This window comes from Anguilla anguilla, chromosome 7, assembly GCF_013347855.1.
Source record: "Anguilla anguilla isolate fAngAng1 chromosome 7, fAngAng1.pri, whole genome shotgun sequence".
NCBI classification, from domain to species: domain Eukaryota; kingdom Metazoa; phylum Chordata; class Actinopteri; order Anguilliformes; family Anguillidae; genus Anguilla; species Anguilla anguilla.
Window position 1 is genome coordinate 22,196,617 of NC_049207.1, and position 16,785 is coordinate 22,213,401.

Below are 16,785 nucleotides of genomic sequence, written 5' to 3' on the forward strand. Positions count from 1 at the left end.
CATTGTCTTTAATACTTTATTACTTTTCCCTAATACCTATTAGATATTACATTTAGAAATCAAAGTTGTTAATATTAGGCCTAGGTTTTTTTAGTTCAGTGTTCTTATATGCCCCTTTTCCACTGATTGAACAGTGCTGTGCCAGGCCCTGCAGCAGGGCCAGGTTAATCTGGCTTTGTTAGGTTAGCATTAGCCTACATTGTGCTAGCTAATGCTGGAAGTCATACACATTTGAATGAAGTGAATGTGAAGAGCCCCTGTGAAGCCTTTAGGCAGCGAAAATACAATTCTTTGCTTTTGCAAATGTATTAATGAACCAGACAGTGAAATGACACAAATAAATTGCCACAGAGCTGTGATTTGTTTCAGTCTTTGGTAGTTCTGTGATAAAAAAACAAATTAAAGAAATATTCTGTTACATCTATTAATGTAGCTCTATCTAAATAGCAGATGAACCTTCTATACTGATGGCTTTGTGAACTCCAGAATGGGTTGACCTTAACATGTTACCAGTGACTCATTTACATGAACCTGTTCATATATTTTACCATGGACAAAAGTTATTTTTAATTGGTTCAAAAAAAGTCAGTGATTGATAGCATGTGGTAGCTCCACCCCTTACACCGTTAATGGAGTCTCATTCCTTCATCACTAAAATCTGTCTTGCTTTTTTTGTTTAAAAATGTCTCCATGAAGAGCAATTTAGACATTCCATAATTTGCTAGCTATATGGCCTAACTGCACTTTACAGAATATTGTCTAAAGTCTCGTAACATTTCCTTCATCCCACCGGCTTTGTAACTCACTGATACTCTACTGCTGCAATTTTTGGGATCCTGTACTCTCTTTTCCGCTACCACCTCCTTTTCTCCAGGCCAGGGCAGAGAGGTTTTAGGACAGGATTTCGTATGTCATCAGTCTGCTGGGGAGAGTTGGAACTTAACTACATTAGACCAGCAAACTGTTTTGACCCAACAACGGAAAATCTGTTTAAATAGCTGGATTGCTTGGTTTTTGTTGCTGTTAAAAGATAACGAACAACAACAGATAAAGAGCCATTCCCAATGAAAAGAAATTGCAGAGTTTACCAGAAGGCCAGCAGCTCCCCACAGGAGACACATTTTTAAGTAGTGCAATGTTGAGGTAATGTATATGACCAGAAATTATATTCATTTGCTTGTTGACTGATAGTGGTAGTTACGTCAAAATTTGACTGGCTTGTTTCATTTTGCTTTGGTGAGGTTAGCCAGCTGTGTCTGCAAAATAAATTGGCTTACTGTGAAATGCAAACGTTAAGTTAGTTTGCAATTTAGCAAGGTTTGGTTAAGAAAAAGATTGCATGCAATATTTCTGGCTTGGTGAACAGCAAAAATAGCTAACCAGAAAGCTTAGCCTTTAGCTAACTAGTAATTCTGCTGGCTAATATAAGAAAACTAATAACTACAACAGAGGTGTACAGTCTTATCTGAAAAGGGCTGATGGGGTTAGGCCTACAGGATTTTGTTTTTAGCCCTGCTTTATGACACCTGATTCAACTGATGAACTAATCATTAGTTTTTAATGAAGATTTTTATAAGTAAAATCAGCCGTCTTAGTGCTGGGCTTAAACAAACACCTGCACCCACCATTAGCCATTTTCAGATGAGATCGGACACCTAGCTGATGTACTACTAGATAGCTAGCAAACTGGTTGAGAATTCTAAGTAAATAGCAATTCAAATATGGTTGCTAGGTTAAAATGAGTAACGTTACACAACTAGTTAGCTCGCTAAGTAATAGTTATCTAGCAAACAAGGTGAAAATAAACTTATGTTTTCACTTTTAAAAAGTCTTAAAATTGTCTGCATGTGAAAAACAAATGATTGGACATTACTTTATAGAAAGCTACATTTGCATGTAAATCATAGCTGGCATACTGGGAACTTTACAAAACATGGCATTTATTTGTCTAATTAGGCAGAAACTTTAATTGGTGGTATCTATTAACTTGATCGCTAATAATATTATTTTGATAGGAGGAGAGGGTGGTTATTGAGGGGGAAAATATTTTTTTTTAAACTTCAAAAATGCTGGATGAATGTTCTTTATTGGGTTGTATGTTCATGTCATTTAAATCAGAAGATGTAGGCTACTACATATGCAAGATAAACGGCTACATAAATCATAAGTGTCCATGTATGAAACTGGTTTTCCACAGGCATTGTATTTATGGTGGTTAAACCACGCAATGGAAAATTAGTAGAAAATATTGTATTAAGTTATTTGTAATATACAGAATGCCTGGTAGTCAGTCAGTCAGATAGTATTTTTATTCATTCTCTCCCATGGAGATGGGGAATCGGGCAGTAACTTGATGGAAATCTGTCCACTCCTATTAATGCTTCTGAAATTGTTCAGTTTCCAAACTTGCAAATCTCACTAAAGATGTGCATGGATTTGGCTATTCTTTTTTCCCCTCCCTAAACCGTGATGATACTTTTTCACCGTGTCCTGTGTTTTCTGCTTGCTTTTTTCCCCCTCAGTGAAAAAACAGGTGCAAGTTTAAATCCACTGAAGCCTGGCTTTTGAATCGGAAGTGTGTGTGAAAGAGAAAATCAGATCTACTTGCCTTGGTTACTTTGGAGAGGAGGAGATGAGAGTCAATAATCCTGTCTGTGTTTTTAACTTTCAGCTTTGCATTGTTCTCGGAAAGTTGTGTACCTGTTGCAAATTCCTTGAACTTTGGCAACTTTGGGAGCCCACTGCTTTTTGGCCCCGCCTCTTTGCGGTTGGCCCAGATTAAGACCCAGTTGGCCCTGCACCAGCTCAACACAATCACCACTGGTAACCACGGCGCAACAGCTTTGTCCTTGCTGAACTTGCTCAAGGTCACGATGTCCCATCCCTTGTACAACCCACGGGGGGCACCCTTCTCCAACCAGAGGCCTGTCATGTCCAACCAGTACGGCTTGAATGCACAGCCAGTTCTTGACATGGCGGGTGCGCGCTTAGGTCCTGCGGCAGGGATGATGTCTCCAATGATGCCCCAGCAGATGGGCTACCAGATGGCCCAGCACCCCACGGGCCTGCCTCAGGACATGGAGTCCACCATAGACATGCACATCCGTGGAGCTCGGGAGGAGGTTCGGCTGCTCAACCAGATGATACACCAGCACAAGGACCCCCGCCTGAGGAAAGAGCCCAGGGAAGAGATGCTGTCTCAGGGGAACAGCTTTCCCCCGCAGAGGGTCCCTGGCAGACCAGAGGAGCAATCCACGGTGGACTGGTCAAACTACCAGAACCTAAACAAGCTCTTCGCCCCGCAAGTGATGGCCCAGCCATCCCCTCCTGCCCAGATGTTCCAACCCTCTGGGTTTGGGACCCCTTCTGGGGGAGGCAGAGGAAGTGCTGAGAGCCAGCCTCCTCCAGCGTCCATTCCTGCCGAGCGCCGGCAGTCCCGTTACACCTCGGAGAGTGCCAGCAGTATCCTGGCGAGTTTTGGACTTTCGAACGAGGACCTTGAACTCCTCAGTCACTACCCCGATGAGCAGCTCACCCCTGACAACCTGCCCTTCATTTTGCGAGATATCCGAGTCAGAAAGGCCAAGAGGAACCTGCCGGACGTGGACCACCGTCTCCCATCCCCCGGCACGCAGGATCGCCTCGGGGGCGAGCCGCGGCCCAGCAAAGTAATTGACTATGGACACTCAAGCAAATTTGGCTACTCTGAGAAGAGCCAGGACAGTTTCAAGCATGAACAGCGGACCACAGACCCTCAGAAATATGTGAGGGATGCACCCGTTGCAGTCTCCACTTTCCCCTCAGTAGACTCCAAACGGCAGAGCTCTGGACCTGTTGCTAAAAAACCACTGATTGACCAGAGGAAGAATCCACCCAGCATGGAGGACAAGACCGGCAAGAGTGCGCCAACCAGAGACTCCCTACCGGCACCCAACAGACCCACGGCGGGGCCTCCACCGCCCACCCACGGCATCAGAGCCAACCTGGTGAACCTCACCGAGGGCAGCAGCGCTCTGAAGCCCGGGTTTGCGGTCACGAAGCCAGCCTGGTCTCCCTCGTTCCCTCCAAGCAACGCTGGGACCTCGAAGAGACTGCCCACACCTACCATGATGAATGATTACTCCGCTGCATCCCCAAGAATCTTTCCCCATACGTGTTCTCTCTGTAACGTAGAATGTGTCCAGATAAAGGTGAGTATTTGCCTCACAAGTGTCTCATATCAAATTATAGGTTTGGGTTTTGAATCTGCCTGTCTGTTCTCATGTTTGTGATTCCTGTATGTCTGTTGCTTAATGGTGAGTTTAAGTGTAATTTCAACCCAGAGTTCCTTGGGCTGAGAATTCTAATCTAGAACAAACTGTCAGATGCTCGTAATCGGTATAGTTCATGAAGCTTGGTTAATTAGGTGGTGTCTGTGGGGAATAATGTATGTCTGATAATTCAGCAACTGAAACTAAATAAAATTTTTCCTTCCTACGAAACATTTGCACAATTTATATGAACTTGTATATGAAATTAAAAAGTCAGAGAAATTTGCATGGATTATGTGCCAATCCAAAAAAAGGACGACAAGTGATGCAAAAGGAGCAGTAGAATGCTGAATTCTAGTTAGCTTTTTCTTTTTCTTTTTTTTAAAGTTTGTGAAGACAATTTACCAAATCAACTATACAGAAAACAGGAAATGCCTGGCAGTGTCAATGATGACCCTTTCACTCCTGAAGTAGGAAGGAAAGGGGGAAAATAGCTAAATAAGGTTACTGTCAGTGAAGAAATGCAGAAGATTTGCAGGACTTGAGGATGAAGAGCAGGATGAAGAACAAAGGCTGCTGGGGCTTTTTGCAAGTCTGTTTTTCTTTACCATGGACCTTGGGCAGCTTCAGTTAGGTGTGCACTGAGTTATCAGTGTTGCGTTGTCAGTAAGACCGAATTAAGAAAAAAGACAGCGGGCACACGTGTGACCTGTGTTGAGAGGGACTAGGGTAGTCGCGCATCGACAACTACGAGGAGCAGTAGGACTCATTACAGGAAGCTGAAGATGCCAGTGGAGGATGGAAATTGCCTCATAATTTTGTCATTTTAAGTGGCAAAATGGGAGTTCTTAGTGGGAATGTTTTGGGATTGTAGGGCATTTTTTAATGCTTGGATAACCTTAATTTATTTTGAGCACTAGATCCATCCAGTAATACTATTTTTAAGCCAACTTAAATTTTTAAAATTTTTTATTAATTAGTCAAATTAGTTTTTACATTTTTTACATCAAGTGTTTTGTTGTGAGGGAAAAGTCCAGTGAGCAATGTGCGCTAAGGAACTAGAATTTACAGTCACATGGCTGCACTGGACTGATTTCAGTACCTGCTATTTAATTATTTGCCCCTTTTGTCCCATTTGCCCTGGGCCATTACCCAAAAATAAAACGACAAACAAAAAAATAAATTGAAAAAACAATCCTCATTTTGTGTCATATCACTGTTTTCTACAGTGGTCTGGTAGACCTCACTCCTCTGTTTCATTTTCTAGGCTGAATAGGAATTGCTTACTGTTTCTGTTGACCAGTAGAGTAATTGGCGATTAAGGAACTGTTTCAATTCAATAATTTTTCACAACCGATACATTTTAATTGTCTTGAATAACTTCCAACTTGAGTAAGTTATTGGTGCTGTCGTCACAGGCAAACCGTTTGTTTTGCTTTGTGAAAGAGATGTGATAGATGTGATAGACAAGCCCGTTGGTCCGGGGTTGAGGCGGGAGGTTGCGTAGAGTAATGAATCCTGTCTGCGCTCTGTGTCTCTTTGGTCGGCAGGACTGGATCGAGCACCAGAACACCAGCATTCACATCGAGAGCTGCCGACGCCTGCGAAAGCAGTGAGTTTACTGTGAAAGCATGTGGATTTAGGACAGAAGGACCCTGGCAATTTGGGCTGATTCGCTTTCATGTTGTTTTCTGTTTGGTAGGGGGTTGTTCTAACTGTTCTTTTTGTTTTGCGAAGATTTCCTGACTGGAACGTGGAGACTGTTGCAGTTTCCAGGTGAGTGTTGTTTTGAGTTGTGATGTGTGTGTGTATATATGGCTGCATATATGGCCTTTGTGTTTGTGACATCGGTTGCTCTTATTTTAGGACCGAGAGGAAGCCGCCCCTGGAGCACCGCCCCCCAAAGCGACGAACTCGCTCCTCATCCAGATCCCGGTCGTGGTCCCGCTCGCCCAGCCCCTGGCGTTACCATGGCCGCTCGGATTCGCGGGGTCGTAGGCCACGCTCCCGGAGCCCCCGCTCCCGGAGCCCCCGGCGATACCGCCGGTCACGGAGCCGGTCCCGTTCACCCCGCCGTGCGACACGCCCCCAGGCCCCGCTGCAGCCCCGCCGCCGGTCCCGCACCCCCCCGCCCCGCCGGTCCCGCACCCCCCCGCCCCGGCGGTCCCGCTCGCGCTCCCGCAGCTTCACCCGCCTCTCCCCGCCCCGCCCCACCCGGTGGCTGAACCCCCGACACGCCAGCCCTCGCCGGCAGCAGCAGTCCTCCAGCAGCGAGAGGCTTGCCAAAAAGCTGATCGAGTCGTCAGGTAAGAGCCCAACGGCGCAAGCTTCTGCCACCCCTTAAGAGCCCCCTCCATGTTGCCTCACGTTGTGCCTTAACATCTCCTGTGGTGACCTCTGTGTGTTTGTGTGTGCAGGACTGGCTGTGACTCACAACACTACTCTGGAGGCCATGGTGGAGTCCCTGGCGCCCGCTCTCATAGCGGAGCTGGCCAAGAAGAAGAGCGGCTCCTCCTCTGCCTCCACCAAGAGCGGGGAAAAGAAGAAGACCTCCCCACCCACCTCTGGAAAAACAGTTCCCTCAAAGACTGGCACCTCCAAGGTGTGTCCCCCCACTACAGACTGCTTCTTTCCTTTAAATTCAGGGAAAAGTGTGTCAGTGCTGTAGTGCTCAAGTTTTGCGGTTATAAAGAGCTGATTTGTGTAGTTTTCAGGTGCAAATTTTTCAATCTGTGTAACATTTTACATTTGTGAAAAAACTCTTGTTCGTGTAAATTTTGTATGCTGTTTTATAAGATTATTTCCCTCTTGAGTGTCCAGTTTTCTCATTGTCTAACTACACTGAACCTCCTGTCTTGTCAGAATGTCAAAGGGAAGAAGGGGCCGGCAGTCACTTCCTGTTTCCTGCGACTGAAAGGAGTGCCCTTTATCGCCAGCCACCAAGAGGTGATGAATGTCCTGCAGCCCTATGGGAAGGTCAACAGCGCCACTCTCTACAAGAAAATTGAAGAGGTAAAGGGCAGGAATGTTCCAGAATGCCTGAGGTTGCAGTCCCCAAATTTAGTTCAAAAGGTGTGGCGTGGGTATTTTTAACACGCTTCCCGTATCACATTACTCTGTCTATGTGCTGAATATAGATATATCCCATTTCTTCTGGTTGGTTTGTACATATTACACAAGACTGAAATGCATAATGAACTATAAGCTACAGTTATAATCCAGTCAGTTTGTTCTTATTTTCTTACACGATCAAGTAATTGTCAAAGGAAGGGTTGTGTGATTAAAATGATTTAATTGTCATTATATAATGTTAATGTAAAGTGGCTGTTTCAGTAATGCACATCTAAAGGCCATATTACACTGTACCTCCTCTAGGCTACAGTGTGCATGGAGAGGGAAGAGGATGCCAAAACCCTGGCTGAGTGCAGGAACCTGACGATACGAGGCAGAACCATTAGCATCTGTGTGGAGAAAGTACGTCTGAAATCTGCCTCCATCCATAACCATAACCCTTCGTGGTGTTGCTGTGATGTTTTTGGTGATTAAACATTCTCATTCCTCTCTTCTGCCCCTTGTTTTCAGGATGCAAGAGATCACAAGGTGAAGCCTCTTGTAGGAAAAAAGTAAGTCTGCTTCTCAGCCTTTGATGTCAAAAGACTACAACAACCATGATCCCGTGCTGCTATCCTGGAAGCTAGTTCTTTGGAGTATTAAATGACCCATTTGCTTTCTCTTACGTCACCATAGGAAGGAGGTGCCTTCGGCCAAGCTGCCCGCGAGCATGAAGGCAAAGGTGCCTGCCAAGAAAACAGGTGAAAGTTTGTTTCCCCTCCCCCCCAGGCATAACACTGCCATCATTCCATCTCAAATGTGCTTATCCCCCTGCTGGCCATATCCTGTCACCACACCTCAAAGATTGAACTGGCAGTTAATAATAATAATAATAATAATAATAATAACAACTTTTGCTCTGGTTCACTACATTTGGTTTGCAGCACAACAATGACAGTTGGTCATGTGACTACTATTTAATTTTTTAAGAAGCTTCCTTGGAGCTGAATTCCTGCTTGGCTAAGGATTCATTTGAAGGGCTACAAAATTGTTTCCAAGCATTTCAAATTCACCCTGAGGACGCCATCTGACTCGTGTGCTTTTTATTTTTTCCACAGATGGCAACGTTGTAAAGAAGGTGGTAAAGAAGGTATGATGTTTTTGAAAAAAAATATATATATTTTGCTATAATAGAAATGTCCAGGAGACTACCCCAAAAGAATAGAGCTGGGGTCTGCTCTGATATATGAAGTCGCCAGTGCTGGGATCATCCGCTTTGTTTTACCAGTGCTGTACTTTTCCCTCAGGATTTGCCCAAGAAGTCTATCATCCAGATTTTGGGTCTGCCAGAGAGCGGCTACACAGAGGACGACCTCAAAAATCTGGCCACACCCTTCGGCTTCTCCTCGGGCCTCCTCATTGCCGTCCAGCAGAAACAGGTACAGTAGCTGGGTTGTCATGGCCTACTGGGCCAGTTGGTCTCGTCTTCAAGGGTCAACATGCTGCCCCTGAAGATGGGCTTGCATCCTGATCCTGTGCAGACACTTGCATTATAAGAATGAGTGACAAATGTGTACATTTTCATTGTTTGCACAGTGTGACACTGGCTTCAACTAGAGATGGGTGAATTAAACGAATAATGGGTGGAGCTTTCCCATGAGCTGTCAATCACAGACTTGTACAAACCAATCAAAAGGCTTTGCCTGCCTTACGGTACGATTGATTCAAATTGATGATTTCAGGTGTTGGTTCCACCCTTTGTTTTTAGTATTCCGGAAGTCTTGTGCTCATGTCACTGCTTCAGACTAGCGACATCATGGGAAATGAAGTGTGTTGGGCTCTGACATCTTCTCAAACTTAACTTTCCTTGTTGCTGTTTCTTAGGCGTTTGTGGAGCTTCCTGACCTGGATTCTGCAGAGGCCATGTTGAAGACCTACAAGGAAAGCCCGCCCAAAATCCAGGACTGTCAGCTGAGCTTCGAGCACATGACCCGGCCCATAGATTTCAGCAATCCGGTGAGGAAACCTCCACCCCGTGTGGATCATTTTTCCAGCCACAGAATATACTGGTTCTTTGTTATCCTAGAGAAGCTCTGAAAGACGATCACTTGCTTATCCCGTGAATTTGAAAATGTTTTCCTGATGGACAATTCATTTTTATAATTGTAGATTTTAATCGGTCTTGCTGTTTCAATCTCTTTTATTTTTATTTTTAGGAGTCATTGTTCAGAATGTTGATGGGAATTGAGAAGCCCACGGTGAGTTATTATTTTTATTACTGTTATTTATTAATTTTTTTACCATGCCTTTTTTCAGACTCTTGAATAAGCTGTAAAAGCTTATCGGCAGTATGTTTCTGGTTTTGGGTTTCATCTGGTTTTGAGTTTCATAAAAGGCTGATGTCAGACTAGATCTCAGCTGCAGCTTTCTGAAGCTCTGCAGATTTTCCATGACCCACCAAACTCAGTTTTGAGCCTGCCCCTTATTCAGCTCTTCGGCCATTCGTTGTAAATAAAAGGTTCCAATTAAATGATGTTTTCCTACCATTGGCCCAGAATCCTATTGAATCTGTGATTGATTGAGCCTGTCTGCTCTCCTGAGACTCCAAAGGGCATGACCCAGAGAGAGGAGATGGTCACAGAATACGATTTCTATTTCAGGCTAAGAGTTCAGAGAGGGCAAGAAACAAGGCAGTTGTGAAGGTAAATTCTGAACTTGAGCAGCTCCAGGAGCAATACTTGCAGGTGGCCACTGTGTGGCAGTGCTCAACTATTAAAAAGGCAAATTTAGACTTGGAAAGAAATTTTTGAAATTTTTCAGATATTTTGTGGAAGGTTTTTTTTGGTGTGGGTATGGAAGGGCTGCATTTATTTTGCTGTTGGTACATTACACTTTGGATTTTTAAAAAAACATTTTTGTTTATACAGCTAGTGAAGAAACTGAGAGAACGTGAGGAAGTATTGGTACCTCTGGTGATGGATAGAGCAGGGTTTAGAATACAGAAAGTGCCGTGGCGGGGATCGAAGCCCCTACCTGTGTTTGGAGAATCGCGTTTGGCTCCTACCCTATGGACTGCGCCACTCGTCTCACCTTTGATCCTTTTTAAACTTGAATAGAATTCCGGTCAGATTAAATGCAGTGGTCATGTCCTTTCGTCCCACAGAATTCAACTGTTTCAAAGTATGTATGCTGTTGTTTGTGTATTTGTGTTCATACAAAAAAATTACTTACTCAGTCTGCCCTGAGTAACCCAGCTTCTGGTTCTGTCCAATCCGCAGGAAGCTGCTAACCTTGGGGACCGCCTCCTGACGGTCAACAATGTTCCCATGGGGATCAGCCCAACCACCGAGGTCAAGGAGCTAATCAAACGCTTTGGGAGCTTCAAGCAGGCCTTGGTGCTGAATCACAGGGTGAGCAGGAGCGGTCCACTGCCACTCTGACAAGGGTACCTGGGTTACAGGCTGCATAGGTGACATCACAGTTGGGAAATTAATCAAGGGTGCAGCTGCATTGGCTGATATGGGGAACAGATGGGAAACTCTTGAGTTCCAAGCCTAGTTCTCTAACTGCTATACTGGAGCATAAGTCACACAGTGTATTCAGGTTTTTTTATTTCCCACCTTATCAGATCATTTTGGAAATGGATACTCCAGCCATTGCCAAGGCAGTCTTCAATCGTTTCCAGAAGTTTCCCTGCATTGTCCAGAACAGCCCCCTCACCTTTTCTGTGATCAATAAACCTGTGAAGGCTGCAGAAGAGGTAAGTTTTCGTGGCCCTCTTTTCTCTTGTAAACTCGGCATAGCATGTGTCAATTTTGAGTGATGTATAAAAAACAAAATAAAAAAAAACATCAGTATAATGATGTTTCAGTGAAGGTGGGTTCATGTGTACATTAAGGCTAGCTGATGCCTGTGATAGTACTGACTGCACTGTTTTGTCTTGCAGGTCAAGAAGAAACCTGAAGTTAAAAGGTAATGTTTCATGCTTAAATTTCACCTTCTAAAAACATTGCACATTTATACGTCCAGTGCCGGTAACTGAACAGGTCAAGTTTCAGTCTCGACTGTCTGCTTTTCTTTACAGTGGCAGACCTGCCCCTAAGCCTGGTGATGCAGCTAAGAAGGGCTTAGCGGCCCCCAAAACCATGGCCGCCGGCTTGAAAGGCACCCCCGCTGGCCCCAAAACCGCAGCTGCTGCAGGAAAAGCAAAAATGTCCAAGGCTCCCGCAACCACACCCACCCCCGCGGCCACAAAGGCCGAGAATCCTGCTGCAGCCAGCGCTGCCGCCACGGGCAAAACCGCTCAACCAGCTCCCACAGTGCCCCCTGCTGTCACCCCCATTGCCACAGCTGCTAAGGAACCTCCCGCCAAACCCAACTCCCCACCACCAGAGGGTGCAGTAACATCTGCCAAGAGCCAGACGGTGGAGACCACAGACAATCAGAAAAGCCAGTCGGATGCCCCCGCTGGAGATCAGGGTACAGCTGAAGCCCCCCTTGTAGAGACCAAAGAGGACCAGGGGGCGAGCCAGGAGGCCTTACCGCGCAGTACTGCTCCCGCGCCAGCAGAGGGCGACGTTGCCAACTCGGCTGCAGTCGAGGACAAGGACGTTATGGCTGTGGTTGAGGACAAGGACGTTATGGCTGTGGTTGAGGACAAGGACGTTATGGCTGTGGTCGAGGACAGCGCCGTTGCGGTCGAGGACAAGGAGGTTGCGGTCAAGGACAAGGACGTTGCGGTCGAGGGCAAGGACCTTACAGTCGCGGTCGAGGAAAAGGATGTTATGGCCGCGGAGGGCGACTCCAAACAGGACTGCAAGCCCGCAGCGGTGGCCAAGCCAGAGAGCGGGCCGCAGGCCGGGAAGGCTCCGCCCGCCAAAGGCCCCGCCCCGACGGCCCCCAGGCCCGACCAGAAGCCGCCGGACTTCCCGCCAGTGACGCAGGAGATCCTGCGGGCGCTGGAGGCGGCGGTGCAGGAGTGCCGCATGCGCTCGTCCCTCCGGCGCTGCGAGGAGGCCAAGCGCGCCGAGGCCGGCAAGGGCGGAGCACCGCCCCCCCGCCGTGAGCCGTCCCCGCCCCGGGACAGGCACCGCGGCCGCGCCCAGTCAGACGATGAGCTGCCCCCCGTCACGCACAGAGGGAGCTCGTCTGGGTCATCGTCAGGGTCGCGAAAGAGCAGGCGCGATGGGAGCCCCGCCCCCAGGAGGGGGAAGGACCACGAGGGGGAAGTGGATAAGCTCAAGGTGAGGGCGACATTACCGCCCCAATCTATGAGCAGTGTTTTCATTAGTGGCCACATTTTTTCAATAACCGCCTTTTATGACTGGTCACCATGTTTCTGACTTTTCTGTCTTTATCTGCAATCCCCCCCTCCATTCAGAACTACAGCTCAAGTAGATCCTCTAAGTCATCAAGCAACTCCAAAGCTGCAGGTGACAAAAGGGTAAGAGCCCCCTTCCTTTTCGAGAATAAAATTAAAATTGACCCTTGGCAAGTATAAAGCAGCAAGGGCCTTGTGTTCTCATGAATGTTTTGTGGTTACTGGTGAAACCTTGCCTGATCTCTCTTTATCCCAGGCTGAGGAACAGGACTTCACCGAAGACATCTTTCCGTTCGACCTGGACGAGTTCGTCACCGTGGACGAGGTCGGGGATGACGTGGAGGGTTCCTCTCAGGAGGAAGAGAAAAAGACCTCGGAGCCCCTACAGCACTCCACGCCCTTCCCGGGAAGTTCCAGAACACGGAGGAGGACCCGGGCCTCACCGACTGCAAAAAACCAGAAGAAGCCCGCCCCTCCCACTCAGAAATCACTGAAGAAACAGACTACCACTGCCAAGGGCAAGCAGGCCAAGAAGGTTCCGTCCAAACCTGTGGGGACCAAAGACGAGCAGAGGCCCCAGGTAGCTGCAGAGGGGGCTGGTGAGGTGGTGTTGAAGATGGAGTCTGAAACCCCTAAAACGGAGGTGGAGGTGGATGAGAAGATGGAGGAACAGAAGGTGGAGGAGGAAAAGGTCAAAGCCCCTGTTAGCTCCGACCCTCAGCGCGGTGAGGATATGGAGGCTTCCACTCCAGAAAGTGCAGCTGAAGTGGTGGAAACCAAAACTGTGGACGTGGCGGCAGAGGCCACCACAACCACAGAAACTGTTACCTTGGCCTTGGAAAGCCAACCGGAACACCAAGCTGAGGAGGCAGGCCCCGCAGTGGAGGAGAAGGGCCAGTCGACGGGTGAGACCACTGTTCCCTCCATCCCTGCAGCCCAAAAGTCCCAAGAGCCACCTGTGGATCGGAGTCCCTCAGAGCAGTGTCCCGCAGAGGAGAGTCCTGCAGAGGCGGCCCCCACGGAAAGGGCTCCGACGGAGACTGCTTCCACGGAGACAGCTCCCGTGGAGACTGATGACCTGGTGCCTACGAAGCAGGAGCAGCCCAAGAAGATGGAGCCTGGCCTTAAGAAGGCTCCCCAGGGACTGGCGGCCGCTCTGGTCACCCTGGACGAGGTGAGCGAGGAAGAGGAGGACTACCCCGACGAAGAGGAGGATGAGGAGGAGCTGCTGATGGAGCAGAACGAGGCGCTGGTGACGGTGGACGAGGTGGGCGGGGACGAGGACCCCTTCCTGCAGGCGGTGAAGGACCTCCAGGCCCTGGTCACCCTGGATGAGATCGTGGAGGAGGACGAGCCCAGCTCCGAGCCCTTCCCCTTCGGACTGGGGGAGGAGACTGGCGACGCCTTCAACCCCGAGGTCAGCAGATACCTCTATCCATCTGTCTCGCTCTTTCTTCTGATCCTTCTCTCTCTGGGTCACTCTTACTTTTAATCTCTTAACCTCTTTCTCTCCATCATCTTCTCCACTCCTGCTAGTTATGAGGCTATGTAAATTTTACAGCTTCTCATTTGTCTGTGGTGCTTCTTTTTTGACAGTACTGCTGCTTGACTGATAATGTCTTTTAATGGGATATAATACCTACTCTGTTATATTTAGCAGTCATCTCAGTTTGTTCTGCGTTCCTGCTGTGCTAACGGAGCTTCCACTGCAGGCTTTGCTGACACTAGACGAAACGCAGGACGACGATGAGGAGACTGGGGAAGAGGCAGCCAAGATGGCGACCTCCGAGAAGTCCACAGAAAGTCCCGCTACCCATGAGGTAGTGTCAAATTTTAAGCTCCTCATTTCCTTTGTCTGTGATGATTCTTATTTGATGATAATGCTGCTTGGCTGATGATTCCTATATTGCTGTTGTTTAGCTATGGTAATGGTGCTCTCTCTGCAGGCTCTGTTGACTCTGGATGAAACACTGGGTGATGATGAGGAATTGGAGGAAGACAAGATACCAAGCTCCGAAAAATCCACTGACTCTCCGTCCCTCCCGACCGGTGAGCGTGGGGAGGGGTTCGAGGGAGGGTTCTGGTGAAAGGTGGCTGCATGGTTGCTGTGGGCAGAGGTTAACTGATGTGTAGTTATGTTTGCTGAATTGGGATAGTGGGGGATATTTCATAAATTGCTAATATGGAGCTAGCTACCTTGTGCATATATTTTCAATTGAACAATGACTGCCTGTGACGGATTGTCTAGCTCCACCCTCCAGCCAGATGTACCTGAAGTCACCTGAAAGTACAGGGAGGGGAGTGATAACATACTGAATGACTTTAGTGAGGAGCCCTATCTGATCTCAGTGGAGAAGGGGAGTGTTGATATTGTACTGAATGACTTCAGTGAGGAGCCCTATCTTCTGTCAGAGGGGAAGGGCAGTGTTGACGATGTCCTGAATGATCTACCTGTTGTTAAAGGTCTTGCGCAGTCTGACTCCCCTGTCGTACCCTCGGCCGAGTCGGGCGAGCTTGTGGGGTCTCCCAGCCCCGAGGAGGTGGGCAGGGGGCTGGAGGAGCTGCGGAAGATGAATTTCGTTACTGTGGATGAGGTTGGAGAGGAAGAGGAGCAGCAGCAGGAGGAGGAGGAAGAAGAGGTGGAACCCGCACCAAGTCCCGTCGTGAGGGGAGGTCGGCCCAAGAAGAGAGGGCGCCAGGCCACTGGTGAGTATTGGGGTAGGGTACTGCGGTTGGAATGTGATAAGCGGACTTGCAAGAACAACGGTGTGGTACAGAAAGGAGATGCTGGGTTGTGCATCTTAACCTCAATCCCAAACGCGCTCTCCCCACCTTGCAGTCAGGAAATCAGCCAGAGGGAGGAAGCCTTTGCCTGTGAAGAAAGAGGAGGCGGACCCCACCCCTGTGACCCCTGTGGAGTTCTGCTCTGTCTCGGTCCCGGATCCTCAGACCGTGAAGACAGAGGCGTCCGAGGACATGCCCGACGACGAGCCATTTCATGCCAGACAGGACCCAAAGTCCAACGGGGATAAAGCTCTCTCAGAGGATCCACAGGAGAGCCTTTGCACGACCAACCCAAGAGCCACGGTCAAAGGTAGGACAACTAGAACTTAAGGACAATGGCCGAGTGTGTCCCTAGAGCTGGAGGAAAGTGTTTGGTTAATGTGAAATGGAGAAGTCTCGCTCTCAGTGGCTCTCACTTTCATTTCAGACCCAATGAGGTTTTTAAGCTTGTATTTGTATTAATTTTAGTGGAGAGCAGTCATCTGCATTTTGTTATTTTGTATTTTGTAGAAGTTTGAATGATAAAGACTTTACCTGATGTTACCCTCCCACTATTGCACTGTGGTCTGTTGGAAGTTGTAGTTTTGGTTAAACGGTGAGAACGTACTGTAGATGGCTGCACTACATCATTAGAGCCGCTCAGAGCGCTGCGTCTGTGTTGCAGAAGAGTCTAGGCTCAGGAGAGACGAGGGCCGGCTAGAGGAGCCGGACTCCAAGAAGCACAGAACAGAGTCTCCTGTTCCCACAGACTACAAGATGCCTCCGTTCTCTGCAAACAACCCCATTGGTAAGGCACAGGACTAAGAATTAATCTCACCCTTCTCCACGCCACCCTCATTATTTTTCGCAGTGATTTGTTAAAATCGTTTGTGATGTATTTTATCAGTCACGTGGCCCGCAATCACATTGTCGTTGTGAGTAATTGGCAGCTCATCAGTGCTTTCGTGTGCGTGACATCAGACGCGTTGGGTTGTGGTCAGAACGTGTGAGTTTGGGTGGCCGCTCACTGAGTAACCCCGTATGATGTACAGGGATCTGGTGGCCAACTGGTTGGGGGGGGGGGGGGATTGTTTCTCAAAGTGCTGTTGCAGCCATGATGCGCACGTTGAAAGGCGCGTGTTGCTTGCGTGCGTTCCTGAGGTTGCTGAGCCGGATCTCTACGATTGCTTGTCCTGTGTCACCTTTTAGGCCTGGAGTTTGTGGTCCCGAAGACGGGCTTCTTCTGCAAGCTCTGCTCTCTGTTCTACGGCAGCGAAGACGCTGCCAAGAAGACCCACTGCAGCAGCCTCAAGCACTATCAGAACATGGAGGTGAGAGACGTTACTAATGCCTGTGCCGTATTCTGATTGGTTCTGCTGGTTGCAGTGTTGGCAGATGGAA

The 16,785-nt window shown here is 48.0% G+C and overlaps 1 protein-coding gene across 2 annotated transcripts in view; it reads left to right on the forward strand.

Moving 5' to 3' along the window:
• The window catches only part of znf638 (zinc finger protein 638), a 39,030-nt gene that overhangs the window by 21,958 nt on the left and 287 nt on the right, over positions 1–16,785 (forward strand). Inside the window, exons 3-28 of one of the 2 annotated variants that reach the window (XM_035426436.1) lie at positions 2,672–4,190; positions 5,801–5,862; positions 5,988–6,026; positions 6,117–6,556; positions 6,668–6,852; positions 7,113–7,262; positions 7,626–7,724; positions 7,833–7,873; positions 7,998–8,062; positions 8,420–8,451; positions 8,609–8,740; positions 9,186–9,317; positions 9,518–9,559; positions 9,962–10,003; positions 10,580–10,711; positions 10,930–11,061; positions 11,248–11,273; positions 11,386–12,544; positions 12,682–12,744; positions 12,878–14,038; positions 14,334–14,441; positions 14,568–14,670; positions 15,085–15,327; positions 15,461–15,715; positions 16,070–16,192; positions 16,594–16,715. In XM_035426436.1, the coding sequence (XP_035282327.1) occupies positions 2,672–4,190; positions 5,801–5,862; positions 5,988–6,026; positions 6,117–6,556; positions 6,668–6,852; positions 7,113–7,262; positions 7,626–7,724; positions 7,833–7,873; positions 7,998–8,062; positions 8,420–8,451; positions 8,609–8,740; positions 9,186–9,317; positions 9,518–9,559; positions 9,962–10,003; positions 10,580–10,711; positions 10,930–11,061; positions 11,248–11,273; positions 11,386–12,544; positions 12,682–12,744; positions 12,878–14,038; positions 14,334–14,441; positions 14,568–14,670; positions 15,085–15,327; positions 15,461–15,715; positions 16,070–16,192; positions 16,594–16,715 (6,607 nt within the window). The remainder of the gene's footprint in view (positions 1–2,671; positions 4,191–5,800; positions 5,863–5,987; positions 6,027–6,116; positions 6,557–6,667; positions 6,853–7,112; positions 7,263–7,625; positions 7,725–7,832; positions 7,874–7,997; positions 8,063–8,419; positions 8,452–8,608; positions 8,741–9,185; positions 9,318–9,517; positions 9,560–9,961; positions 10,004–10,579; positions 10,712–10,929; positions 11,062–11,247; positions 11,274–11,385; positions 12,545–12,681; positions 12,745–12,877; positions 14,039–14,333; positions 14,442–14,567; positions 14,671–15,084; positions 15,328–15,460; positions 15,716–16,069; positions 16,193–16,593; positions 16,716–16,785) is intronic. The other variant, XM_035426435.1, reaches the window with a different exon arrangement.